This window comes from Sciurus carolinensis, chromosome 12 (genome assembly GCF_902686445.1).
Source record: "Sciurus carolinensis chromosome 12, mSciCar1.2, whole genome shotgun sequence".
NCBI classification, from domain to species: domain Eukaryota; kingdom Metazoa; phylum Chordata; class Mammalia; order Rodentia; family Sciuridae; genus Sciurus; species Sciurus carolinensis.
Window position 1 is genome coordinate 29,623,499 of NC_062224.1, and position 27,391 is coordinate 29,650,889.

The following is a 27,391-nucleotide window of genomic DNA, read 5'->3' on the forward strand; positions in this document are numbered from 1 at the left end:
AAATTAGAGTGGGCCTTTGAATTGGAATGTCAGAATAAACTCATGTCCATTTTTGTTCCTGCAGTATTTTCTTCGCTGAGCCTTGGCCTGCTTCCAGAGCGATCTGCTACTCTAATGGTCTATGAAGATGTTGTCCAAATAGTATCAGGATTCCAAGGTAGGTGTAATATTTTAAAAGGGAAGCAACAGTAACTTTGGGGCTGACTACTAAAATCTCATGAGGGATGGTGATAGAAATGAATTTATCCGCAGCTGGGACGTAACATGTTTTGTCCCTGTGAGGTCACAACACATCTAAATTTTGGTTAAACTATCAGTTGACTGTAATCTCATTTCTGTCAGACCCATCCTTCAAGAATATGAAGGGGAAAAGGGGACTGTCCTGCTCTGCCCCTGCCATCTTCTCTTGTCTCCCAAGGAGAGACTGTTCATTTTGCCTGGGTCACAGTCCAGGGCAGACCTGGCTGCATTTACTAGTGGGCTGCTCACTCTCAAAGGCTCATCCATATCCGAATGTTGCTTTTTCCTCTCTCTCACCCCTTGGAAGCCCCAGAGTCATTATTGCCCCCTTCTTTTTCCTCCACAGCCATTTTGACACTTGTTGTTCTGCATTTCCCTACAGGAGAAAACATGTCATTCCTTCCCTTTCCCTCTGTCTTTAGTGAGGTATTTGGGACCCATGCTGAACCTATAGGATCCGGAGCGATGGCCGCACTGTATTGCATCATGGCTCTCTGGCCTCCTTGTTGCTGGCTGCTCACCTCCTCGCTGTCGCCTGCCAGCCCTGACACCTAGTATCTCCTCCCGTGGCTCTGAGGGGTTTCATGAGGGATCGCAGAGTCCCTGTCATGTGTGGTCTGTAAGCAGTCATCCTCTGCCCTTGCAGGGTCGTGTGTGACTTTCGTCTCCCCTTCTCACACTTCCATGAGTCCAGTACAGTTACAGTGAACCTGGCCCCCGGCCAAGTCACTGCCAGTCACTACCCTGCGCTTGCACCTCCATTTGCACTGCCATTCCCAGGCACTTCCTCGGGCCCTGGTGGATCCCTGCAGTTGCCCCCAGCTGGTGTGCTGGCCTGCAGTCTTTGCAATGGGATTGGAGCTGAACTTGAGAAGGGTCAACTGGGCTTCGTGCCTTGAGTCTCTCCCTTCCTGGCCCCACTTTACCTATAGAATAAAATCAGTCTCCTTCCTGAGCACTCACAGGCCTCTGGGATCTGGCCTCAACCTCTCTTCTAAGTGTTCTTCTCCCTCGTGTGTTTTGTCCTGGCCTGAGTTTCTTTTCCTGTTTTCTGTTTGGGACATCCCACCTCACCTTCTATCCTGTCTTCAAACCCTCCCTGGACAACGAGACCAGCTTAAATGTCACATTCTCCAGCTCCTTCCTGTATCTCCACTGGAGATGAGAGTCATACCAACTGCCTTGCCTTGCAGCCCCCTCTGCCAAGGGCTTTGGATCATGTGACCCCCAACCCTCTAGGCCGTGCTGTCCGGATCTGGAGCAGACATCCAGCAAAGGGGTAACCATTCCACCGAGTGGCCAGGACTTGGGACCTGGCTGAAGCCAGCAGCTCTGGCTTCTGTTTCTTTTACTGAGACTGAACTACGAATCTAGGAGAGGTGGGAATTGCAGCTGACTGGTTAGGAGGTGCATGCTGGGCCCGTGCACTTGCCTGGTGAGGAAGAAGAGACCATTTGGTAACAAGTCAGAAGGAAGTAGACCAAGAGTTAGTGGAGTCTTGTTGATGGCCTTGGAGTGAGAGTGAATCCCATACACTTCTTCCTTGTCATCCCAGAGCCGTCCTCAGCCCAGAACCAGCTGCGCCAGCTCCTGCACTTTCAATGCCCTCTGGCTCCTGTCCTCAGGTATCCACAAGCCTCGCCCTCCCTTGTTGCCCCTCAGGTCCTTATATATCACACGCCAGCCAGGGCCTCTGGACCCTTTTACAACTCCTCCTTGTCTACCATGCTTGGTGGCATACTCAACTAAATTTAAAAACCCAAAGGGCAACAACTGTGTTTCATGATCTTGGTACCTTCAAAGCCTGACCCTGTGCCTGCCTTATGACAGGTACCCAGTGAGTAATTCACTGATGGAGTAAACAAATACAAAGAGACCGTCAAAAGCCAGCTGCTTTTTTGGACTTCCTATATAGACTGCTTATTCCATGGTCAATATTTTTCTTTGTTGTGAATGCCAAAACAAAATAAATACACACACGCACACACACACGCACACACACACACACACACACACACACATCCGTACACACAGTGCTTGAATAATTCCTTCTCTGCAGAGCAGTCATATTATAAGTAAGCCCAAGGAGGTAAGTCATTCAGGTAGTTTTTGTTAACAATTAATTTATTCAGTCTATTGAATCCTTGCCTCCTGTTGCTAACCAGAAACTAATTGAGAACCATTTCTTCCTCTCCATAATCCCCTTACCATGCCAGCTTCCCAAAATTACAGATGTTTTGTTAATTTATTTAACTTACCCTATTTCATGAATTTAACAACATTTAATTTTACTATTCCTTGGCATGGCAGTAACAGTAATGGATAGCTTACAAGTTGGAAGAAAAGCACTTTCATTCTCCAAAACCAACATATCACTGAATTTATGAAAGATGTATTGTTTTTATTCTCAAACTGTTCATATTTGGTAGCATTTATTATTTTTCAATGAGTTTAGAAGAGGGAAAAAGATAAATTCTTGCCTGCTCAGAAATGTTAAGTGCTGTAAGCCAGTTTACTTGAGCATGTTGCTTGGATGGTCTGATGTGTCAGACAAGCCTGGAAAAAGGAGTAGGTCTATGACGGCAGAGCGTTTGTGAAACTTCACACAGAGAGTTTGCAGTGTGAAATGATGCTGCATTGTTTGATGTGACACTAGCGAAAAAGCTTCCAGAGCATGAAGGCTACTGGGGGAGAGATGGAGATGGGAAGAGAAAGGAAATGGAGCCATTGTTCTCCCGGGCAAAGTCTCAATGCTGCAGCTGGAGTTTTGACTTTAAAATGTTAACAACCAAATAAGATAAACTCATGGTAATGAAAGTTTTTCTATAAAAATAAAATGAGTATCTGCTTGCTTCATTCTTTGAAATAAAGTCTCTCCCTATTCATCGATAAAACAATTCTGTCGTCAAGGTAGGTAGGATTAGGTAGCTTACTGCAAACATCCGAGCTGCAGTAAATGCATGTTTCCAATGGAATTGGCCTTAGCAGTCAACACTCCTTGCATTTTAAAAGTAAAGGAAGCAATTATCTTGTTAGTGTTGATATTCTTTCATAAAGAAAACCTGGAACAGTCATATAACAGTGGGAATAAAGGAAGGGGGCCACTGAGGAGTAACTGGTCAGTTAGAGGAATTTCCCACAGTAGAGGCTGTACCTGAAAATGTGCTCATTGTTGTAAAACGCTGGCAAATAGGGGCTGGGGAGATAGCTCAGTCGGTAGAGTGCTTGCCTTGTAAGCACTAAAGCCCTGGGTTCGATCCCCAGCACCCCCCCAAAAAAAAAAAAAAAAAAACGCTGGCAAATATCTTTGATTTGTCAGTGAGAAGAGGAAGAAGAGAACACTGGTCAATTTTTGATAAGAATTATTTTCTTATGGGATATTTACACTTGGCTGAAGAACACATTCAATGGAAATCTTGCAGGGAGGGGGTTTGGTGGTAAATTCAGAAATGAGTCCCAAGGTGATCCATGGTAAGGGATGAAGAGTGACACTGGAGTTCTTTGAATGTTGCACACTGAACTGGGGACCACCCTGCAGCTCTGCCTCTCGGAATCCTGCATACCATCTTGGGAGAGAGATCCAGAATGTGATGACTGTAAATAGGAAGATACAGGCAGGATGCCCCAGACTGCTCCTGGCTACTCATCTGTCGACAGGCCAACCGGCACCACCCAGACTGGCAGTCTCCATCCTTTGCGGGTCCTCTTCACTGTGCCCTGCACGTTCCCTTTTCTGTTGCCCAGAGCATGTGCTGGAAGCCTTTCTTGTGTCCACCTTCAGGCCCCATCTCTTAGCAGTGACCTTGCTGATTGTTTCAGAGAGCAAATTAAGGCCTTCGGTGTATGGTGACTTCAGTCGCCTTCCTTCTGCTTGCTCTCTGACAGGGACCTGCTCGTGTTCCTTCCTGCAGTTTCTCTGCCCCACCGTGAGCCTCTTCACATTCCCACCAGGTCCCCTCCCTGATCTCCTCCTCTTCAACCTTCCTCCATTTGTGCAGAATCTTCTGATGTTCTCTAGTTCTTTTTCAGCTCTCAGGATTGCTGAGGTCTACCTTTAATGTGAAGCCCTTCTTACACCTGCAGGTTGCAGTCTCCTCATTTCCTTTCCCTCCCAAACTTTGGAGAATCTACCCCTGCCATGCGCTTTCCTTTGAGCCCCCTTTTACTTGGCCTTGGGCTATTCTTTAGAAATTTCTCTTGCTGAGCTCAGCAGGACTTTGCCAGATCCAACAACCCCTTTACAGTCCTCATTCTGATTGACTTCTGCCTGGCTTTAAACCTTCCCCATTTCTTCCTTCTTGACTCTTGTTTCTCCTTCCCATCTCTGCCCCTAACTTTGTTCATTTCTTCTCATCTTTCTCATGTTCTTAGTTCCCTATCACTTATTCCAAAAATGATTTTCAACTCTATCCACCTCTTCTGTGTCAAAGCCCACCATGTCACTGTCTTTATTTGGAGATTTTAGCATTTTCTCACTGGGACTACTTCGTAGCAGCTTCGGCATTAGGCTCTCTCCACCCACAGCCATTCCCCACCTGCTGTCAGAATCAGGTAAAAACAACTACCATTGTTTCACTGCTATGCCAGGAACTCCCATGACCTTCCCTGGCAGGCCACAAGTCCAAGCTTTTGAGTGGCACATGCTGAGCCCTTCACAAGCCTCATCCTCTGCCCCAGGTCCCAAGCAGCCTCTGCCGGGCACCCACACTTCCTCAGCCTCCAGACACATGCTGGACTGTCCGGCATCTCTGCTCTTCATATGTGTGTGTCTCTTCCCATCTGCCTCCTCACATGTTCTAGAACTCAGAACACTGTGATTAGCAAGCCATTTCCATATCTGCCTCCTCTATTCTTTCTTTAAAATTTTTTTTTAGTTTTGATGGACGTTTATTTTGCTTATTTATTTCTATGCAGTGCTGAGTATTGAACCCAGTGCCTCACACATACTAGGCAAGTGCTCTACACCAAGCTACAACTCCAGCCCGCCTCTACTCTTGAGTCCAGGAATGCAGAGGCTTTGTCCTTTTCCTCTTTGGATATCCCGCGTCCATGATGCAGGAGACTCTCAGCTTGTTTGGGGGATTATTGTGAAGATTCTCAGAATATACAGAGAATGGCCATCCACTGGGGCATTTAGCAGTGTCTGGAGACATTTTAGTTGTCCCATCATGAGGGCTGCTACTGGCATCTAGTGGGTAGAAGCCAAAAATGCTATTGAATGTGCTACAATGCACAGGATGGACTCCGTCCCAACAAAGCATTACCTGGCCCAGAGCATTGGTGATCCTGATCTAGTTGGAATTAAAATAAAGCATAATTATAACATAGCACATTGCCAAATATAGTTTATTCTTCTCATTCAGTTCTAAGCATTGGTGACCATCAGGAATAGTGAGAACATGGTGCAGTGCATTCCACAGAACACCTGACTTTAAAGTTCTTCACTCTAAAAAAGGAAGAAGAGATGATAAAGTAATGCTTATCCTGTGCCTTATCCTGCTCCTTTACATGTGTGTTCTGAACTAACATCACAACCATTTTAGGGGATAGGTATGATTCATACCCATTTTAATGATAAAAGAAACTTGAAGCCCAAATCTACTTAATTAAGGTGGTAGTCAGGGAGGGCTTAAGCCTGGAGTTAGGTGACTCTGAATAAGACCCATATTCTTCTCTCATAGTGCCTCTGATTAGGGAGATATACAAATATTCACATAAACATGGCACAAGGCACAGTCACATTTGGAGTGTATGGGAGATACAAATGGAGCTTAGAGCTTGGGATGGGGTCAAGAAAGTCTACGTAAAGAGGTGGCATTTGAGATGTGTTTTGGATGATATGTAGACTGTAAGATGAGCATGAGCATATATATAGACATAGAACTGTGTGGCCCCGTTTGGCCAGATGACTGGAGCTGATTGGTAACTGAGCATTTATTTTGAGGTAGGCATGGGATAACAGAAAGGGACACAGAAATTTGAATGAAAAGATTTCTTCCTCTTATGAGCAGAATGACTTTGGCCAAGTTGCTTAACTTCTTTGACTTTAGTTTCCTCACCCATAAAGAGAGAAGATCATTCCTTCTTCACAGGGTTATTGTAAATATTGTGTGTGTGTGTGTGTATCTTTACCCCCCATATATATGTGTATATATATATATATATATATATATATATATATATATATACACACACACACATATATGTAAGTAGCATATATGTATAGAAGTATAGATTGGTAATTTAGAATTTATATGTTGTAAGTTATAATTTACAAAGTTATATGTTATATATATATATATATATATACACATGTGTATACATGTATGTGTATGTATACATTATATAACTTTATAAATTTTAAAGCACCAATGTATGCCTCTCCCTTGGATGAAGTAGTAGTTTGGATCTCTATTAGTCTACATATTTTTGTGGTTGTTCTTATCATTATTTTTAAATGGTTTCTGAGAGGACATGGTCAGTGCAGTATCTTAGAACAAACAATGTGTTAGTAGGTGAAATGATCAGTGCTATATCTGAGAACAGATGTGGAGTAAAAAAGAAAATGGGGTAAAACTGAGGTTGGGGGACAGTTAGGAGAATTTTAGAATAGTTGAGGGAAAGGTAACATAGGGAACAAAGGACAGAGGCAGAAAGGGAGGAAAAGATGATGAAAAAATGTTGACAAAGGCAAATTGGTCACTCTTGGCATTTAAGTGAACATGAAAGTTATTAGAAAGGAAAAAGGATGATATTGACCTGGAGTCAAAACTGGATGTTGGGGAGGATGTGGGATCATTAAAGGAGAGAGAAAGCACATGATGATTTTGAAGTGCACAATGGGCATCTGGGTAGAAATATCTTAGAAGTAAAGGGGAAGTGCAGATGGGGAACTCAGAAAAGAGTTCAGGGCTGGAGAGGACAGTGATAGTCAAGGTTTTAACAATGTAAATGTGAGGAACTTGCTAAAGAGAGAGTAGAGAAACGGCAGAAGCAGTGAATGGCAGCCCTTTAGGAACTATTTCATCTGAAGGCAGGAAGAAAATAAAAGTACTTGCAAGGGTAAAAGCAGATTCTGGAGAGAACCAGTGTGCAGGCCCATGAATACCGGGAAAGAGGGGGTTCGTGGGTGGGGATAGCAAACAGTGTTGACCATTGTGAAGAGGTGGATGAGGATAAAGACTGAGAAGTGGTCATGGGGTTTGCAGTTTATGCAGTCAACGTTTCCAGCATATGCTGTGGGTAAAAGCCACATCACTGGAGGTTGGGTAGAAGAGAAGGCATTTGCTTATGGGGATAATAGAGTTAAAGTAATTTTGATTGTGATTTTTCTACACGGGGAGGAAATGAGTCTGTTGGTGAGGGAGGAAAAACCTATGGACAAAGAGATTGTGGACAAAGGCAAGAATTGTTGGTGGAGTCACATCTTACAATAAACAAGCAACAGTTGGTGTAGGGGTTGGGGTTGACCTTGGAGGAGAGAAAAAAAGGACCGATTTTGAAGTGTAGAGAGGGGAAGTGAGGACCCAGTGTCTTCAGCAAAGTTGAATCTAAGCATTTTGAGGATGAGGATGGAGCCATAAGTGTGAGAAGAACAGAGGAAGTTGAAACAGCTGCTGTGAAGAACAGAGGAAGTTTGAAATAGCTGCTCGGAGGAATGTGAGAGGCAAGCAGGCATGACAGGCGGGCTGGTCCACTCTCCAGCCTCATTTCCACCCAGTCGCATGAAAATTTAGCAGCTTTAATGCGTGAAGATAGACCAGATCACAACCACTCCCCCAACCCACGTATACCCATTTGGATATGTTTAGGCCATGGCTTAGAATAACCTGTGCCCTTAGATTCCTCAGATGTCTCTATCATTTCACCAGTCATAGGTTTTGCCTGCAGTCAGCTGTGGGAACATGTTGGGTCCCTCAGCAGGCAGTATCCGTGTCATGGCAGTGACAGTGCGTGTCAGAGCCACTGGGCCAACCCCTTCCTTTCTCACAAACTTGCCCTAGGCATAGCCCCCTAGGTACTCCTGTGCTCTAGCCACAACGGATAGACCCTGGAGATCTGTTTAGTGACCAAATTCTCCTGCTCAAGGAAGGACGGGGACACAGAAGAGGGAGGGAGAATAGAGAGATGCATCTCCCACCCAAATGCATGATGTGTGTGATCTGCTTAAGAATGGAAGAAGCGGGGAGTGAGAAAGAACGGGAATGCACTGGAATGACGCCCAGGGCCCCCCACGGTCTGTGGTGCTCCGGGTTCTTGGCCAGCCCTGAAAGGCCTGGTTGGTCAGTCTGTGTCTCTCCTCATCCTCCAGCAGCCTGCCCCTTACCTGGTCAGTCTGAGTAGGTTTCTGTCACTCATTTGCACACAGATCTCAACCCTCTTGTCTCACAGAAGCTGTGGGCCCAGATCCCACTCTGTTCTGAATCTACCAACCTGGTCAAGGCCTTCTGCCTTGATCCTGGTGAAACCCACCTCCTCCTTTATCCTGTCACATATAGACACACCATTCTTTTCTTCATATTTGCCAAGTTCTTTGCTTTTCCGGTGTGTGAAACCCAGGCCCCTACTCAGTAGCATATTAACTGGCATTGTTTCAACTGAATAGCAGTAGAGACGTGCATGTCCCCATTGTTGAAAACCTAAGAAGAGAAGTAGTGACTGCTAGTATGTAGTCAGGGTGAGGAGATGAAAAGCCAGAAGGCAGACTCGGACTTTCTACCTGGGGTGTGGGTGGGACGAGAAAAGAGAACGAAAGAAGCAGCTTGTGTGTGCCCCAGTGGAAGAAAGGGGATAGGAGCAAACTGCTCCCACAGGACACAAGGCCTTCTTGGGGACTGCAAGGAGTCTGGATTTGTTACAGACCAAGGAAATAGCAGGAATGAGAGATCAGTATTCAGTAGAATCAAAAGCAAAGAAGACCAGGCTAATAAAATGGAGAAAATGTTGAAAGATACAGATGCACTAGCAGAGACTAGTATATGGCTGTGCGTTTGTTTTAGGGATGAATATAGGATGTGGATGATCTGGAACTGGACTGATGGATGTGTGCAATGAGTTTCAGTGGAAGTGACCCAAGTGAGAAAGGACCATCATGACTTTGGGCACCTGGCTCCCTGGGCTCTGAACCTGGGCCTATGTTTCACAGAGGACAGCCAGCCAGAGGAGGGATCTTACCAGTGATTTTTAGGTGGAAGGAGTACCATGGCTGTCTACCACTTAGGTCACAGGTAGCCACGATGACCCTATCCATACAAGACATAAGTCTGTAAGTTTTTTGGGCTTCCATGGTCTCACCTATAGGAAGAGAACCTTGGACTCATTGATTCTTCAAACTTTTGCTTCTAGAATACTTCTGGATAGGCTGTTCCTCCCTTGCAAGTTAAAGGGAACCCTGGGGCGGGTGTGAACACCATTCACTCCTGGCAAGGCTGGTATACTAGGCCAGCTGTGGGTTGGGAAGACGGAACCTTTGCCTAAGCTTCAAACTCAAGCTGGAGTAGGATATACAGTTTTTGTCTTAATGATATTTTTGCTGGATTTATGCAAAATTACTTCCCACCTTCACGTAAACAGGTTCAAATTTTGTAATCATAACAACATCTGGAAAAAGGTAAACTGCAGGCGACATCACATGGTGACTGGGTACACCAACTTTCTCACAAAGGAGCAGATCTTGGTGAAGGAACCTATTTCACATCATTTTCAAGTCTTATTATAAAACCTGTGACATAATCTGACACAAGTAGTAAGCACCCCTGAGGAATAATCGGGTTGCCAGATGGCAGTTTCCACAGGGAGAAGAATATTCATACTGGTGGGCTCTTGTTTGCAACTTTTTCCAAAACTGCACATTTAATTCCCTTGCTCTGCTTCACTTTGGTCCGCAGAGTTAAACCAGATTTTGCCAGAGAGATGAAGGATGGTTTGTACCCAAGTCAAAATTTATCTCTGGCATTGTTTATGTAAAGGGATAATTGTCAAATACTTGTTTCATTTACTCCACTTTCCCAAAATGTTACCCGATCCCCAGGCAAATGTCCTGCAGTGACAAGAGTGTTCACAAATAGAACTTGGAAAAAGCTTTTTTGTTAAAAACCTAAATAACATCCTGTGTCAAAACAAATGTGACAATGGGCTATTATTTCTCGCCCCATAATAGCATGTTGTCACATTTTTGTGTCCTGCCTGAATGAGGGCTGGGAGGTAGTCTGGGAAGGAGTAGGGTGGGGGAGGCAAGCCCTTCCTGGTTTTGCATTTTCTAAAATGGAATGGACTCCTCAGGGAGGTGGTAACTCAGAGTTTAATCCCTGCAGGTGCCCGGCCACAGCCTCGCGTTCATTTCCAGAGAAGGGCCCTGAGGTTGCCTGAGAACACCAGCTACAGCGACCTGACCGCTTTCCTCACGGCTGCCAGTTCCCCCTCAGAGGTGGACAGTTTTCCTTATTTGCGAGGATTAGATGGAAATGGAACAGGTAATTTGAATCTCTTCTCTGATTTTCAGGTGGAACTTGTTGGTTTTATTTTGTATTTATTGGTTTTGGGTATGGTTGGAAGCATGCTTATGCTGAAGGGGAGAAGGGTACTGGAGTTGCCGAAGAAGAACTCTTCCCACAAGTGCAAGTGCATCTGTGCTGTTAGGTTCCACCAGTGCATTTGGGGGAATTCAGTCTGCACCCCTGCATAGTTGTGTTTTAGTGAATTAGTGTTCTCCAGTCTTTCTGCTGGAACCCACTGCCTGAGGCACCTTCTCTAAGCTCTCCTTTCATGGACTACATTCAATTCAGAGAACTTCTTACTATTGAAATTGCATTTTTTCCCCCTTTTTACATATGAGATCAGGATTAGGGGATTTCTGCCTCCCTGACCTCCACTTTGTCCCACTTGCCTCCCTATATGTGGTTGGGGGTGCACAGCCTGCCCAGTTGCTCTGGAGGAGCTGCAGAGCCCCCACCACCACGCACCACAGCTGGGAGGGGAAAGGGTGGGGCTGGGCCTCATTTGTAGATTAGCAATGGCACTCCACACCTCACCAGCACGGGGGCCCTAAGAAGCAGGGAGCTTCTGCTCTTTGTCATCAGTATCCATCCAGCTTTCCCCCACATAGTCCCCCTCTCTGCATTTGCTTTCTCTACCTTTCTTTCCTTTCAAAGGGAATTGGAAGGGGCCCTGGAGAGGGGGTTCCTTGGAGTGTCTTAGAGTGGCCAGCTTTGAAGTTATGTGGAATCTTCTTCTGGCAGATCTCTAAGTCAGTTCTGTCATTGTCATTATTATAACATGACATGTATCCAGCTACAAGATCAGAGTAACCAAAAACTACCAGCCAGAAAGTAGGGGATAATTCCTTACCAGAGAAGGCCTGCCAACACCTGCCTTCCATCTCCATTCATAGCCAACAGGGCGCTTGGTGATAACATGGTCCCGGGTCCCCCATGGTGCATAAGGACAGCAAGGTTTTTGAAGCCCTAAATCATTGTCTTGTCTTCCTCTTCTTTCCCCCAATTTAGACTAGATACAGCATAAAATTGAAAACCAGAGGCTGTTCTGGTCTAAATTGTGCTAGGTAAGTTACTACATTTCCCAGGGACACTTTTATTGAATTTCACTTGATTTTACAGTACTTTACATGAACTTGTAATTCTGAAAAAGCTTTTAAACCTGAAATATCTGATCCATTTTATAGTATGTTAATAAATTTCTTATTAGAGATGAAGGTGACCTGGTCATTTCTTACTCACTTTTCTTCCCTCTATGGTACTTAGTTTGAGAATTGTTTCTCCCTTTAATTTTTGTGTCCTGGAGATATGATTAATATGTCATCATTTGCCATCAGACAGATGTGTGTCACCTTTAGTAAACATTCTCGGGAGAAAAAATAATAACTTTTAGTTTAAATGTATGAGAGAGAAGCATTGCTTTGCTCTTGCACATTTGAGACTGTCCTAACTTCCATCCAATGTCCCCAACAAAAGGGAACACAGTCATAAAACCCCAACTCAGAGGTACAACCTCATTTTTCAGAGCTCATTAATTTTTCTGTGTCCCACTTCCAATAGCTTTTGAATAAATTATGAAATCTGAGAAGACTGGGCAGGAAGAACACAAAGACACAGGACTATTGATTTTAGAGAAGTTTGTCTTATTTTAAAATCACTCTATTTCACAGGGAAGAGAGAAGGTCTTTAGAAAGTGACATTAAAATTCTTTTCCACTGAAATAACTGATGAGTTGACCTAGAAAGGACAGGCCTTCTCGAGACCTACCAGCACAGGCATCCAGCCTGTGGTACAGTCACATGTGCCTGGGGGGACCTAAACCTGGGGGCCACTGAGCACCATTACCCTGCCGCTCCTGAGCTCCATGCCGGCCTCAGTTGCAGCTCGAGCACAGCTTCTCTTCTGCCCCACAGTTACTTGCCCCTGCTTTACAAAAGGCACCTAAGAGATCTCAGCTTAGAGGGAGAACCCAGGCCAGGTGTGTCTGTGAGATGACAGGTCATGTCTGTGAAGTCAACAAAGGTGAAAGGAAACAGGAGGCTGCAAAAGGGATTAGAAGGAGGTTTTCTTGGGACATCATAAGGGCAGTTTAGAGAAAGTAGAGAAACACAGCCATATGGAGAGCTCAGTCACTTCCCACTCGCTCCTTCCAGTCCCTCTGCTCCGTGGCTTCCTGGCATTAAAAGGAGTCACCCTCCTCTCCCGCAGGCCAAAGACATTATACCTTAAAGCATCACACTCTCCCCTGGTTGCTAAGAAAGCGCTGACCTGTGCATTCCCAATGCTCTGTGGCATTCCCAAGGGGTCTTAAAGGAATAACTTCTGCTGACAACTCCAGGAAGACAGAGAGGAGAACAATAAATGATCAAGTTGCCAGTTGTCCTGCAACCCTGAAAAGTTGGTAACAGGTTGATTATCCTTTACCCAAAATGCTTAGGCAAAAGTATTTCAGATTTTGAAGAGTGTTTTTTTTTTAATATTTGCATAGACGTTATCATTTGAATATCAAGAGACTTAGAAATCTAGATTTCAGATTTGATCGGGAATCAGGAGCAGAGTGCAGTGGCTCACCCCTGTAATCCCAGCAGTTTAGGAGGCTGAGGCAAGAGGATTACAGGTTTGAGGCCAGCCTCAACAACTTAGCAAAACTCTCAGTAATTTAGCAAGAACCTTTCTCAAAATATAAAGGACTGGAGATGTAGCTCAATGGTGGAGCTTGGTGGTAATTGAATGTAGATATTTGAATCTACATTCAATTACCACTATCACAAAAATAAAAGATTTTTCCAGATCAGAACCCTGGTGGCTGAGCTGCACTGCTCATGTTACCAGTAACTGATCAGCTAGAAGCCTGAGATGAGACCATTGTCTCCTAGCTGTCCATGATGCTTCCCACTCCTCCTGTTCTTTGACCTGACACCTGTCTTGATTTGGACATAAAGAACCAAGTCACATCAAGATGGGGCAGAAAGCTAGGCACAGTGGTGCACACCTGTAATCCTAGCAGCTCAGGAGGCTGAGGCAGGAGGATCACATGTTCAAAATCAGCCTCAGCAATTTAGCAAGACCCTAAGCAATTTAGCGAGACCTTGTCTCAAAATAAAAATTAAAAAGGGCTGGGAATGTGACTCAGTGGTTAAGAACTCCTGAATTCAATCCTCAGTACCAAAAAAAGAAAAAAAAAAAAGAAGAAGATGGGCAGGAAGAGAGGCCTGGTTATCTGTAGAACTCAAAGAGTATAAGGAAAATAATAGCCCTTAAAATATGAATCATTTCAGAATAAAGAAAGCAGGAGGGTAGGAGTGTCATCAGGGAAGCATGGAGTAGGAGAAAGCCTTTAATGGAGTATGAAGAAGGAAACAGGCTTCCAAAAAGCAGATATGACTACCTGAAATGTTTCAAGGCAACTAGAAAACTTCTAAAGGGACCCCTAGTGACAGGAACCTAATGCATAGTGCTTTCATTTAATATGCTCTTTCCTGCAATGTTGGCTTTCTTCTGAATGTTAAGAATATTTATGTCCATATATTCAAGAAGGCATTTGGTCCACCCTCCTTAGTTATGAAGATAAGAAAAACAGCCCTAGAGTAGCAGAGCAACTTGCCAGACTGTGTGGATAGTTCACAGCAGATCTGGTTCTGGAACCCCACTTCCCTGGACCAGGAATGTATGGGATCATGGAAAGGAAGAATCAAAAAAGGAGGAGGGCGGAGGGAGATGCCATTTCTAATGCTTTCTGCTTCACTTACTTGCTGTCTCCCTATACAGGGAAATCCCACAGGGGGCTTGATGGAAGAAAACAGTGTTCCCTAAAGGAAGACGTTAACTCCAAGTTGTTTACACAGAGTCCAACAAGTTATTTAATGTCTCTGTAGTTTTAAGTTAAGCTAACTAGTGCATGACGGTAGGATAGCTACCATTGCTGCCCTCTCCAAGCCTGATTTTAAGCATAAAATGGGAGGGTTTTACCTTCCCGAAGAGGTTATGATGAGAATCATCCAGAGATTCTGACAAAACCTAGAGCCGGACTTTATTGGCCTGGCTTTGCTACTGTGTCACCTTTAGCACTTGTCACCTGTCCCAATCCACAGGTATTTTAACCAGAAACATGGTAAATTCTGGGGTTTGGTTTTCTTCATCCTAAAATAAAATGACCAGACTAAAAATAAAAGTCTTCTCTTCCCCTGCCTTTCCCTCATTGAAAAACAGAGATGAGAGGCTCTCCTGTCATTGACTGTTCAAAAGTTGCTCTTGTGAAGGATTTAACTAAACCTCCCTGTAGAAACTCTCAAATTCACGATTTGCTTTCAATGTGTTCTTGTTCCAAAATAGAGGCATTAGCTCAGATAGATAGGTAAGTGAATAAGGAACTGATAGGAAACCCTATAGATCATATTCTAATATTGCTTAAAATTTTTTATCACTGTCATTCTGTTCAAGGAGGGATGGAAAATTATGGCAGAATACATTTGCATGATATTATATTTTACTATAGAGAAATCTAAAATGGATTGCTTAAGTGAATAAATATTATACACTCCCATAAAGCATTCTCTAACTTATCAGGAGACAGTCATTAAAACATTGGCTTGAATAAGTCCTCTAATGGAAAGTAAATGGGATATTAAGTTCCTTTTAAATAGACCAAAATAACAATGGCAACTAAAATAAATCATAAATACTTCAAGTTCAAATTTTAATAGTCTACTTTTAGCAGAAGTTAATATTTTAAAGCAGACCTTGAAGCAATTTACTTCTTAAAAAAAACACTCTCTAAAATATTTGGAGCAGGGCTGGGGATATAACTCAGTTGGTAGAGTGCTTGCTTAGCATGCACAAGGCCCTGGGTTCAATCCCCAGCACCACCTAAAAAAAAGAAAAAAAAATTATAAAAGATTTGGTTTCATTATGGTTATCTATTATTGATGTGTGCTATTATATGTGTTATATATGTTATTGGGACTTACTTTGTATAGAAGTTATTTTCAGTGATTTCCACATACACCTTCACCGTGCATTATAAAGAGAAAACTCTTTCCCTTTTGAGGTCCTTTTGGGAAATGTCGTGTAATCGAATTGGCAACCCGGAGCTTGGAATCTGGTTCTGTACAAGTACATGACCGTAGGGTAGCTACCATTACTGCCCTCTCCAAACCTGTTTTTTATGCATATGATGGGGGCGGTTTTACCTGCCTGAAGAGGTTATGATGAGGATTATGGACACAGTTCCTGGCATGTAGGAGGTCCCACTCACCAAGTGTTATCTGTGACTATTCTTCTACAAGGGTTTCTGCAGCCCCAGGTGCTTAGTGAAAACATGACGGAAAATGCCTCTCCCTTCTAGGAAACAGCACCAGGTATGACCTGACCCCCGTCACGGCTGTCAGCGTCCACTTGCTCAGCAGCAATGGAACCCCGGTGCTGGTGGACGGTCCCATCTACGTCACTGTGCCGCTGGCCACCCAGAGCAGTCTGAGGCACAATGCTTACGTGGCAGCATGGCGGTTTGACCAGAAGCTGGGTAAGCAAGAGTCCTGCATCACCACTGGCTGGCAAGACTTTGTTACTGTTCGCTTTTCCTTCTGAGGAGCTCGTGGATGTCTGCTTTCCTCGTAGTTAGTGGCTACTGCTGCTCACAGGTGCATTTTGGTTTCTGGTGGGTAAGGATTGCTCCACCATGTCCTTCAGCCACTCTGGTGGGAGTTCGATTTTTTTTTTTTATTTTGTACTTTGAAACTAATTAACTTGAAAAGAACCTTTAATTATGTGATGAGCTAAAATGGGATCTCCTCATCTTTATCCTTTGATTCTTCAGGAGGTTGTATGATCTCTCTTGGTTACATGGTCTTTTTGTGTCTTCTAAAAAAGGAAAAATATTTGACAACATTTTGCAAAGCAAATAAAAGTTACTTATCCTACCACCTAGTGAAAATCACTAAGATGTTTTGAATCCTATGCTTGTCATTTCATTTGCACATGTGTGGTAGTTACTAATTGGTGCTGTGTAACAAATTACCTTAAAATTTAGCAGCTTAAAGCAACAGTGAACGTCAACTGCCTCGTGGTTTCTGGGGGTCAGCCAGGCACAATTGAGCTGAGTGTTTCAGGCTCAGGGTCTCTAGCAAGGTTGCAGTCACACTGTCAGCCAGGGCTCTGGCTCATCTCTGGTCATCTTAAGCAGGGTTGAGCGGGATCAGTAGGCATGCTTCAGGACTCACTCGCATAGTTGCAGTCAGACCTCAGTTCCTTACCAGTTGTCAGTCAGAAGCTTCAATTTCTTGCATAGGGGACTCTCCATAGAACTACTTAAAGTCTAGCAGCTTGCTTTCCTTTGGAGTGAGTAATCCAGGAGAAAATAAAAATTTAAAAGCACAAGTACCCCAAATGGAAGTTCCCTTAAAGGTTGCTCTCTAGCCAGCATTTTAAAAGAAATGGGATTATTCCTAGGTAATGTGCTTTATATAGCTTGTTTCTAAAAACCAATAGAATAGCATGAACATCATTCTAAGTATTATTATTCAGCAGTATCAATTTTAGTGAGTGTGCAGTATTCCATTCATGGATATATTATTCATAAACTCTTTACAGTAAAAATGTTACTCTTCTAAATGTTTGATAAATATCTTTGCAGCTAAATTTTTATGTATAACCATAATTATTATCTCATTTGTGAGAAACATGCATTTACAGGGAATCATTCTCTCATATATTCTGCCTCCCTTTGTTAGCCCTCTCAGTGAGCCCCAAACACACTCAGGTCTGTGCTCTGGAAAAGCAGCAAAACATTGATTAAGTGCAGGACTCTGTGGACACGGTGGGTTGAAGTTCTACCTATGCCACCCTTGGCTGTGTGGCCCTGGTCAAGTTGCTTAACCTTTCTGTACCAGTTTCCATAGCTTTAAAATAGGAATAATAATAGCACCTGCTGTTTTTATGAGAAGTGTATTAGGGTTCTCCAGAGAAACAATTATTTGATGGAGATCAGGGAAAGAAATAAAGGAATTGGCCCATTGAATGAGGAGGACAAGCCCAAAATGCAGGATAAACTGGCCAAATAAAAATGCAGAGAAGAATCGATGTTGCAATTTAAGTCTAACAATAATCGGAGGAAGAATTTCTTCTTTGGGGAACCTCAGTCTTTCTCTAAAGATTAGATGAGGGTGATCTGCTTTACTCAAAGTCTGTGATTTCAATGTTATTCTCCTTCCCCACAAAATACCTTCACAACAGCATCCAGGTGCATTTGATCACCTATCGGGGCTATGCCTTACGACCAGTTGACAGATGAGACTCATGGTCACAGGAGTGGATGAGTCAGTACCAGAAGGAGCTCAGTGCTGCACTGGGTCCATAGCAAGCAGGCCTGAGAGTTCACAGAGCAAACAGAGGTCCCCACTCTGGAGAAGGCCCTCTCTGGTGGTGCCACCCCAGCACTCCAGATTTTTTGTAGCACAGGTTTCTTGAGAGATTGTTCCCCACATGCTGCTCCTACCTCTCAAACCCCTGTGGTCCCTCCTCCTCCTTCCAGTCTCCCGAAATGAACATCACTGAGGCCATCAGCAGCTGCCAGTTGTGGAATCGGTGACCTCCTCACCCTCTCTGATGTCCCTGCAGCATTTCATGGCTTCCTTTCCTCTGACAAGCGTCCTCTTCTTGGGCTTCTGACCTAGTTTCCCCTGGGTTCTCTGTATGCCTGTCCCTGGGTTCTGTCCCATGCCCCACTCTTGGCTAACTTGACATGCCATTGCTGGGGCATCTCACCACGTCCCGCACTCCTGCAGCTACCAGAGGTTCCCACCATCTCTCAAACTTCTGTCTCTGCATAGCCCACAGGAAACTCAAATGCAACCTGTAAACACTTAGCTACCCCCACACACACATACTCCAACCTCCGCACCTGCTCAGCTCTCTGTCTCCTCTCTTGGTTAAGGGCATCATCTACCAATCATCAAAAAAGTAACCTCAGAGTTTCTCAACTTACTCTTTGGCATCAGTGCCCCATGCCACCTGCAGCAGTGTCTGATCCTTACAGTCATGTTGATGTGAGATCATTGATTCTCAAATTTACCCTCTCCTTCTCTGGGTCATCACTACCTCAGCTAAGACCCTTTTCAATTCCAGCAGTTGTCTGGATGCTTTGAACCCCTCCTTCCCTCCGTGGTCCTTGTGCATGGCTGCTTGGGTTATCTGCAAAGCCACAGACTATCTAAGAGTCATTCATGTGAGGAAGGCCAGACTACAGCATGGCACACAGAGCTCTGCAGAGCCAGCCCCAGCCATCGGCCTTCATCCCAGACGCTGTCCTGTGCTTGCCTCCGTTTCCACCATACCAAACTATTTACCCTTCCTTGGACCAGCTAAGGCCTCCCTCAGAGCTTGTCACTCTGCATGACCAGAACCTGTTCTCCAGCTCCCTTTGTCCCTCCAGCACATGTGCACTGTAGTACTGGCATTGCATCAGGACATGGCTGTGCTCTTCCTCAGTCACCACCTGGAACTCACAGAGTCCCATTTGTCTTTGAATCCTTAGGAGTAAGAACAGTTCCCAGCACATGCAAGGTATCCAGTTGAAATGTCTGTTGAATAATCCAATCGAATGAGGATGACTGAGATGTTTTTAGAAGTCAGACATGTAATATTATAATATGACATTATGCTCAAGATGATTGTATACGTAGACTTCACCTTTACATATGTACATGTGTTAACTTTCTGTCACTGTGACAGAATGAATGCCTCAGAAGGAGGAAAGTTTTGTTTGGGCTCAGGGTTTCAGAGGTTTCATCTGTGGTCACTTGGCCTTGTTGCCTTTGGGCCTGTGGCATGGCAGTACATCATAGGAGGGAGCACACGGCAGAAGACACTGTTCCATTAATGACAGCAGGAAAGGAAAGGGTTGAAGTTCCAATACCTCTTTCAAGGGCAGGCCCCTCGTGACCTAACTTCCTTCCACTAGGTCCCACCCCCTGAAGGTTCCACCACCTCCAATGGCACCACTGACTAGGGGCCAAATCTGTGATCTATGAGCCTTTGGAGGGGTGGCCATTCAAGATCCACACAGAGGGACAGAAGGATGATTCTTGGAGCTCTTCTTCATGGGAGAATAGTTACATTGGATCTTTCCCCATCATTATTCTCTTTCTTCTTCCTGCGTCCTCTTTCCTAAATGAACACATTTGAGTATAGGTGACTCGGACTGGGATGATAAAAGATCATGTTCCCAACACAACGAAGCTTTCTCTAGGTTGCACGTGTGTGTTGCGGGTGTGGTAATGATGTGGTGTGGATATATAAAAGCAGTACGGTACCCTCACTCTCACTGGTGTTTTTCATGTACAGTTTACAAACAATAAAATTTTATTTGAAGAATTGTTCGATGTACATGGCAGGTTGAATAAAGCCCTTCCTCCAAATGTCTCCACATCCTAATCCTTGGACCCTGTTAATATTCCCTTATGTGGTTAAGGGACACCAGGGTCTTTATCAGAAGGAGGCAAAGGAATTGGAGTCGGAGGAGATGGCGGTGTGATGGTGGGGCAGGGTTAGAGCGCTCTACAGGTGGAGAAAAGGGCCATGAACCAGGGAGTATAGGTGGCCACTGGAGCTGAGAAGGGCCAGAAAGGATTTCTCCCATAAACCAGCCCTGCAGAGATCTTCACTTTGGCCCAGAGAACTATATGTGGACTCTTGACCTCTGGAAGCATAAAAGAATAAATTTGTAGTATGTTCAAACCCTCAATTTATGATAATTTGTTATAGCAGCAGTTTGGAAGCTAATACAATATAGAAATCACTGGAAATAAAGAAGTGCACATTGTTATAAAGCCCCTGAAATATATCTTCTAGTTCTCTGTTTCTTCTCCAGAAATAATCCCTGTGGTATTGAGCCTTTTCAGTGGGAGTCTTCATTGTGTGGTTGATCTATTTCCATTTAAATGGTCTTTTTAACTTAGCATTTACTGCAAAAAAAATGTAACTGCCAAATTCCTGGCTGTAACAGATTGCATGTGCACAGAGAAAAGCCAACGTTTGGATCGTCATTCAGAAATACTCGAATGAATTAAAATATGTTTTCTGAAAACTTTAAGATTCGATGGACATTTCAAAGAAACCATATGTTCCTTAACTGACTAAATTCAAATGAAGCCTACATATCTCATAAGTTGTTTTACTAATATATTTAATCAATAATATCATTATGTAAGTTCAAACTGAAATATTTCAATTAAATAAAAACTTCCCAAGACAGCATTATCAGATCAAGAAAACAATTTAGGAATGCACCAAAACATATCTTAATAAACACATACAGTTTATCATTAGTTTATCATTAGTTTATCATTAGTTGCTGCTTATGGTTACAATAATCACTTCAAATAATTTAATACTTTAAATTATCTACTTTGGAGATAAATCAAAATAATTACCAATTCTGAATTGTTAAACAACCAGAAGTAGCAACTTATAAATCCATTAAGAATTTTTTGCCTAAATCCGGTTGACCAACTATGACCCAAAAGCCAAGATTGGGGTTTACATTTTTTTTGTTTTTTTTTAATGATTGAAGAAAGAATCAAAAGAGGCAAGAGGGAGAAATGGTCAAAGGATACAGAGTTTCCAGTAAATTCTAGAGATCTACCTTATAGTAGTGTGAATATAGTTAACAGTGCTACACTGTATACTTAGAATTTGTTAAGAGAATAAGTCTTAAATATTCTTACCATAAGAAGAAAATGGTAGTGGTGAGGTAACAGTGTGTTGTTTATCTTGATATGTATGTTGAATCATCAAGTCGTGCACCGTAAGTATATACAATTTTTATTCGTCAGTTATAACTCAGTAAGAATGGAGGGAAATAAGAATCAAAAGAATATCTCATGACAATTTTTTTTAAATTATATGAAACTCACTGTAACTGACAGAACACTCGGCTTGCACGTGTGGGGCTCTGGGTTTGATCCCCAGCACTGCAAAAAAAAAAGGAAGGGAGAGAGATGGAGGGAAAAATGAAATTTTATTTAACTCATGCATAAGCATCACTAAATAAAGTTTTATTAGCATACAGCCATGGTCATCTGTTAGTATGCTTCGACACTACAGCACTCTGTGAGTATCTAGTTATCATTTAGGTCCCCCCAAGCCAAAAATATTTGCTATCAATCTGATTTTTTACAGAAAAAGTTTGTGACCCCTGACCTATTGCCTCCTGAGGGGAAGCTTTTTCCATTCTTATATCACAATGCAAGAATATTCTACACTTTGCAGGACCAAACTGGGGTATGGGTTCAGCCACAACCTCCATATTTCCCATGTACCAGACTGCCTTGTGCACTTTGCCAAATATGACAGCTGATGTTCAGAGAATCAAATTTTCGCTGTAAAAAAAAGATAAACTTCTTTTATAGTTCAGTAGGACTTCTGTTTGAATGATAAAACCACATTTTTAATATTGACTCTATAAATCCATGTTTTAACTCTAACTCAAATACTAAAATCCTTGATTACAGATAAAAGTTTACTCTTAGTAGAGAGAGTTAGATGGACCCTTTCTGATACCTTCAGAGGGATCAGTATTTAGTGCTACCATTTATTCCACTTGTCATTTTTTTAATGACCATGACTGTCTTTCAATGTTCTTTTTTTTTTCTTGGAACTTGTGAAGAATTTCTCATACTAGAAATTAGCATCTCCATAGTCCAACCTACATATTCACCAGAAGGTGACCTAATAGATTAACACTAATAACACTGGATCATGTTCAATATGTTTACATCAGTGTCAGTTGGCTACATGGCTGTATATACTCTCAAATACTTTGTTTAAAAATGCACAACCTACATATTCTAGATTGAAACTTTTGCTGCCTTAACAGTAAGCTTTGCTGAAAATGTGTTAAAATTCCACTTGATTTTTAGCACAAAGAGGACCCTACTTAGTGGTCTTCTGAGGAATTGGCAGAATTCTTTAACTTTTGATCATCTGATTGTGCCCTCTCTGGGTGCTAGGTAGAAAGGTGTGTTTGAAAGAATGGGATGGGATGTGAATGAACATACCCATCTTGTCAGTCATGTGTAGTGGTCAATTTGACCTCTGAAAGAAGCAGTGTTCCTTCCCAGGTCTGGTAAAGATAGTTGGTCACGGTGAATGCATTTCAGCTGGGACTTTCTGCACAGTAAGAGATGACCATGTCAACTTGCTTTTCTGGACCTTTACTCTTTCTTTAGTATATAACTGGGGCAGCAGATGGCTGTCTGATGTAGGAGCTTGTCAAACTGAGATCTGACTTGTAGCCCTGGGGAATGGTCACTTATGAACAAGCAAACCAGGTCAGTGGTTGGAATTTAAAGTGACTGACTGACAGTGAGTGGCAAAGAAATTGAGATTTAAGATTTTGGATTTGCTAAGTTTCTGCTATTTAATGGCACCTCATTTGATTTGGATACTTTCATTCTCATGAGATGACAAAAATAAAAGCATATTCTAAGAGCAAAGCTACATTGTAGAATCCAGTTTTAACTGCCTTCTCAAAACATAGCAGGCAGAGCGTATGTGGGTTGCTATAGAAATGGTGGTTACTGAACTGGCTTCTTATCATGTATGGTGCATACGTGGCATGGTTCAGGAGTACCTAGTTGTAATTGGCCTGGAGTAGATTTGTGTCTGCTTCAGATGGTGGACGTTACTGCTGATGCTGTGCACATTTAATTAGTCCTTTAGGTAAGTCATGGCCAGCTTGTCCTTGAATGTGGAGCTTATTTAAAATACAGATCTAATATTTTTTTCCATTTCATTAGTTTTGAGGGAGTGGATAACAGGAGGGAGTGGAAGTTCTTAAAGCACTAATTTTGCTTATAATTTTTAGGAAATGAAGATCATAGTACTGAACATGTAAACTACAGACCCTGGGTGATAATGATGTGTAGGTACAGTTGTAGCAAATATTACTGCTCCAGGTAGGGGATATCGATGATGGGGGAGGCTGTACCTGGGGTGGGGGTGGGGAATAGACAGAAGTGAGAATACCTTTTTCTGTTTTGCTGTGAACCTAAAACTGTTCTTTGGGGAAAAAAAAAAGTAATTCATAATAACATTACTAGCTTATCTTTTTTCTCCATCATAAGCCACATGTCTGGATGAAAGAACTCTGATTGGAATACTGGGTGTTGTGATTATATGGTAAGGGTGAACTGTTTTATATTTTATGGGCAAAAGTTAGAACAGAAAAATGAGTTTATTTCTCTACATTAAGTATGTATTTATATGCATGACATTAATTTTAGTCATAGACACCATTTTTTTCCCATGAGAACAGATGCAGTTGTGAAGGGTGTTGAACAGAGGAAGTCAGCTTACCTTAGTATAATATTAATATATCCCTAAGAATGCTGTTACCTGAAATAGGTCATTTCAGAGCAAAAACAATGGCTTAGAAACAAGTCTCAGGAAAAAAGATTCTGTACTTTGCCAGATGTAAAAATTATCCTTGGAAGTGAATTGGACTTCAGTGAGATGTGTGGGAGAAAAGGGGTGATTCACCTGCAAAGAAAGCTGATCGATATGATGTAGCAGATGGCAAAGAAAACTGACCACATAGGACTCGTTTGAGTAAATGATGACAAAGTGAAAACTTTGTCTTGCCAGAGATTTCAACAGCCAGTCAATGGTGATTTGCTCTTTGATACAGATGGGGTTCTTTGGGCTGCTATGAACCCTTAGCATCCCAGTTGGAGTGTTCTGCCCCTCTGGGCAGACAAGAGGGGATAAAACCAGGGTAATAGCCCTTGTGCTGTCCCTGGGAGTGATCTCAGAACAGGGGCAGTTGTTTTTCAGTGTTACCTAGCAACTCAAGAAACAATTTTGTTATATCAATCTATTTCTGAGAATTGTTAAGCCTTTTGTGTTGGTAGCCTCCCCCAAATGACAATTTTCAGAAAATAATATCATCCCACTAGCTCTGGCATAACTGTGATTCAAAGCGCTTTTGTTTTAAAACCCTATTCTTAGGAATTTGGTTTTCTTAAAATATCATTGGCTGGAGAACTAGCATTTCCCATGCTTGGGTTTAATGAAAACCATTTTTTGACAAACTTGACAAAGTACTGTTGCTTGCTTTTGTGGTCTTAGAGTTAACAGATCAGTGTCTTCCTCCTCAAAGAAAACCTGTCTTCTTTTATAGTCAATTTTAATGACCAATTATGGAGAGTCACTTTGTGGGCTCTCTGTGGCAAGTGTGTGTCCTGCTGGCTTTTCACATCACCAAGAAGCCTCTGTGCCCCTTGGTGTTCTGCTATTTGGCCTGGGTTTTAAGTACGGATCTAACATGTTCATTCCAGTATCACTCTGGATGAAAAGTAATTTGGAAGGTAATGGTGCCACAGTTATTTTCAAAAACAAATATTTTAAGGGTATTATATTGCCAATTTCCTCTGTGTAAATGAATAATAAGTAAAAATATTTTTGGTAGATTTGAATGTTGCACTGGATAATGCATAGCCTCTGGCATTAGTGGACAGATTACTAAGGCAGCATGAACCCCAGCAATTGGGACAGCATGGGCTAGAGTCATGGCTCCTCATTGGGTCACCGATAATTCTGTGAGCTAGAGTAATAAGTCCTTGAACCTCTTGGGCTTCCATCTTCTCATCAGTAAAATAGGAAACACAGTAGCCACAGTCCCTACCTCAGAGAATTGTTATGAATGAAGAACAATTACAGTAGCACTGGGCACTTGGTGAAAGGCTTTGTGGGTGTAGGCCATTGTTGTTGTTATCATCATTGTTGTTCTTTCTTAGTGAATTTGGGGTAAAGTATGATAAGAAAGGAGGACAGGTACTATCAAGATTTAATGTCCCTAAATGTAGCATCCCAATCTCACCTTCTCCCCCAGGCTGGTATTCAGCTAGGATGCCCCAGCCTCCAGTCTGACTGGTCAAGTGCCCATGTTCTACCAGCTGTTTTATATTTTGAATATCATTAATTATTTGGAGTTGAATATCCAAATAACCCTTCAGTTCAGAATAGGTACTGCCTTTTAATTTGAGCAATGTAAGAACCTGCCTTCAGGTATGCAGAGCAGGTCTCTCACTAGTGGAGGAGCCCAGCCACCTGCCTGGGTCTGCTTCTTTCTTTCCATTGGACACCACTGGCCATTACGGCAACCTGTCTTGTCATCCTCATCTCCAATGAGGACAGCAAGGATGGGTGCTTGGGGTAAATGAAGATTCCAGATGTCCTTGGTTTCCTGAACAAGATTCAGTGCTTCCAACCTGGGGCCTGAAGACCCAGGGGTTTTTTTTGGTATCTGGTAATTTCTGCAAGGAACTTCAAATTGGGGATTTGGGTTTTGATAATGATCTTTTAGAATTTAACTTGAAAATATTCCATGTCATTTGGATTTGATACAGAACTTAAAATTGTCAGATTTTTTGATGCCTGAATTTACATTTATAAATGGACTTTTTTATAGAATAGACTAATGAACACTGAACAGCAGTAGACATGGTAGGAGAATGATGCAATCCCAGCATATTTAAGGAAAAATGAAAAAGTACATTAGAAGAAAGGAAGTTTTATAGTAAGTTCAGCTCATGGAAAGTGATGGAAGAATTGTATCATAGACATGCCAAACTCAAAAGAAGCCCCACCCTGGGCCATCTATGTCCCATTTATGTTGCAATCTAGACATTCGGCTCAGTAATACATCATCAGGTACTACATTAATTAAAATTAATGTTTTTAATTTTATTGAAACAGTATAGCCTTGTTTCTGTTTGTTTGTTTGTTTTTTGACAAATTTGGTTTTATATTTTTACATGAGCTGTAATCTCTTTTAGATTAGGACATACTTAACACATATGATTTTTTAAAAAAGGTTATGACTCCATATAAGTTTTCTTTTTAAAGTGATTTTGTGTATAAATCAGGTCTGAAATTTCTCAAGGTCTGTAAATGTTAGGGATGGGACTGTCCGGGGGTAAATTACCAACTTCCCTGGACCCAATGTTTCTAGCCTCAAAAATGAGATAGATAAAGCCTACCATCCAATATCCTAAAAAGCTTAACTATGATGTGCATAATGCATTATGCACATTCTGGCCACATGTTAGGTTCCTAATATTGTGATTCTTTTTGCTCCTTCTCTTGAATCCTCCCTTTAAAGTCATTTGTGTGCACACATGTGGGCAGACACACACCCCAGACAAACTCAGCACGTACAGAATGTGGAGGTTCAGAGGTCTCCACAGAAGCACCCTCACTTGCTCCTCGTAGATGTGGTTGTACACAACAGCCCAGCCATTTAAAATATGCAGTTCGAAGTGACCAAAATCGAAGTGAGAGAAAAGTAGGATTACAACTCAGATCTTTTAGAAGAAATGGTTTGACTGGGGAGATAGCTCAGTTGGTAAAGTGCTTGCCTTACAAGCACATAGGCCCTGGGTTCGATCCCCAGCACTGCAAAGAAAAAAAAAGTTTTAATCAACTCATTCTTAGCCGAGCTTATCCATTAGGAAAACAGATATTACTCTAAACCGACATGTTTCATCATTGTTCTCAAAACTGCTCTGTGGGTGGTGAGCTGTCCTCTTTCCTCATCGAGGAAGAAGCTAAAACTGGGCAAGTGAGTACTCGAGGCACATGCAGGACATCCCTGGAAGTGA

At 42.5% G+C, this 27,391-nt stretch overlaps 1 protein-coding gene across 2 annotated transcripts in view; it reads left to right on the forward strand.

Moving 5' to 3' along the window:
- The window catches only part of Fam171a1 (family with sequence similarity 171 member A1), a 154,977-nt gene that overhangs the window by 108,953 nt on the left and 18,633 nt on the right, over positions 1–27,391 (forward strand). For both annotated transcript variants that reach the window (XM_047521277.1, XM_047521276.1), the window contains 3 exons: positions 65–157; positions 10,554–10,712; positions 16,078–16,254. In XM_047521277.1, coding sequence (XP_047377233.1) covers positions 115–157; positions 10,554–10,712; positions 16,078–16,254 — 379 coding nt within the window. In that variant the 5' untranslated portion in view covers positions 65–114. The remainder of the gene's footprint in view (positions 1–64; positions 158–10,553; positions 10,713–16,077; positions 16,255–27,391) is intronic.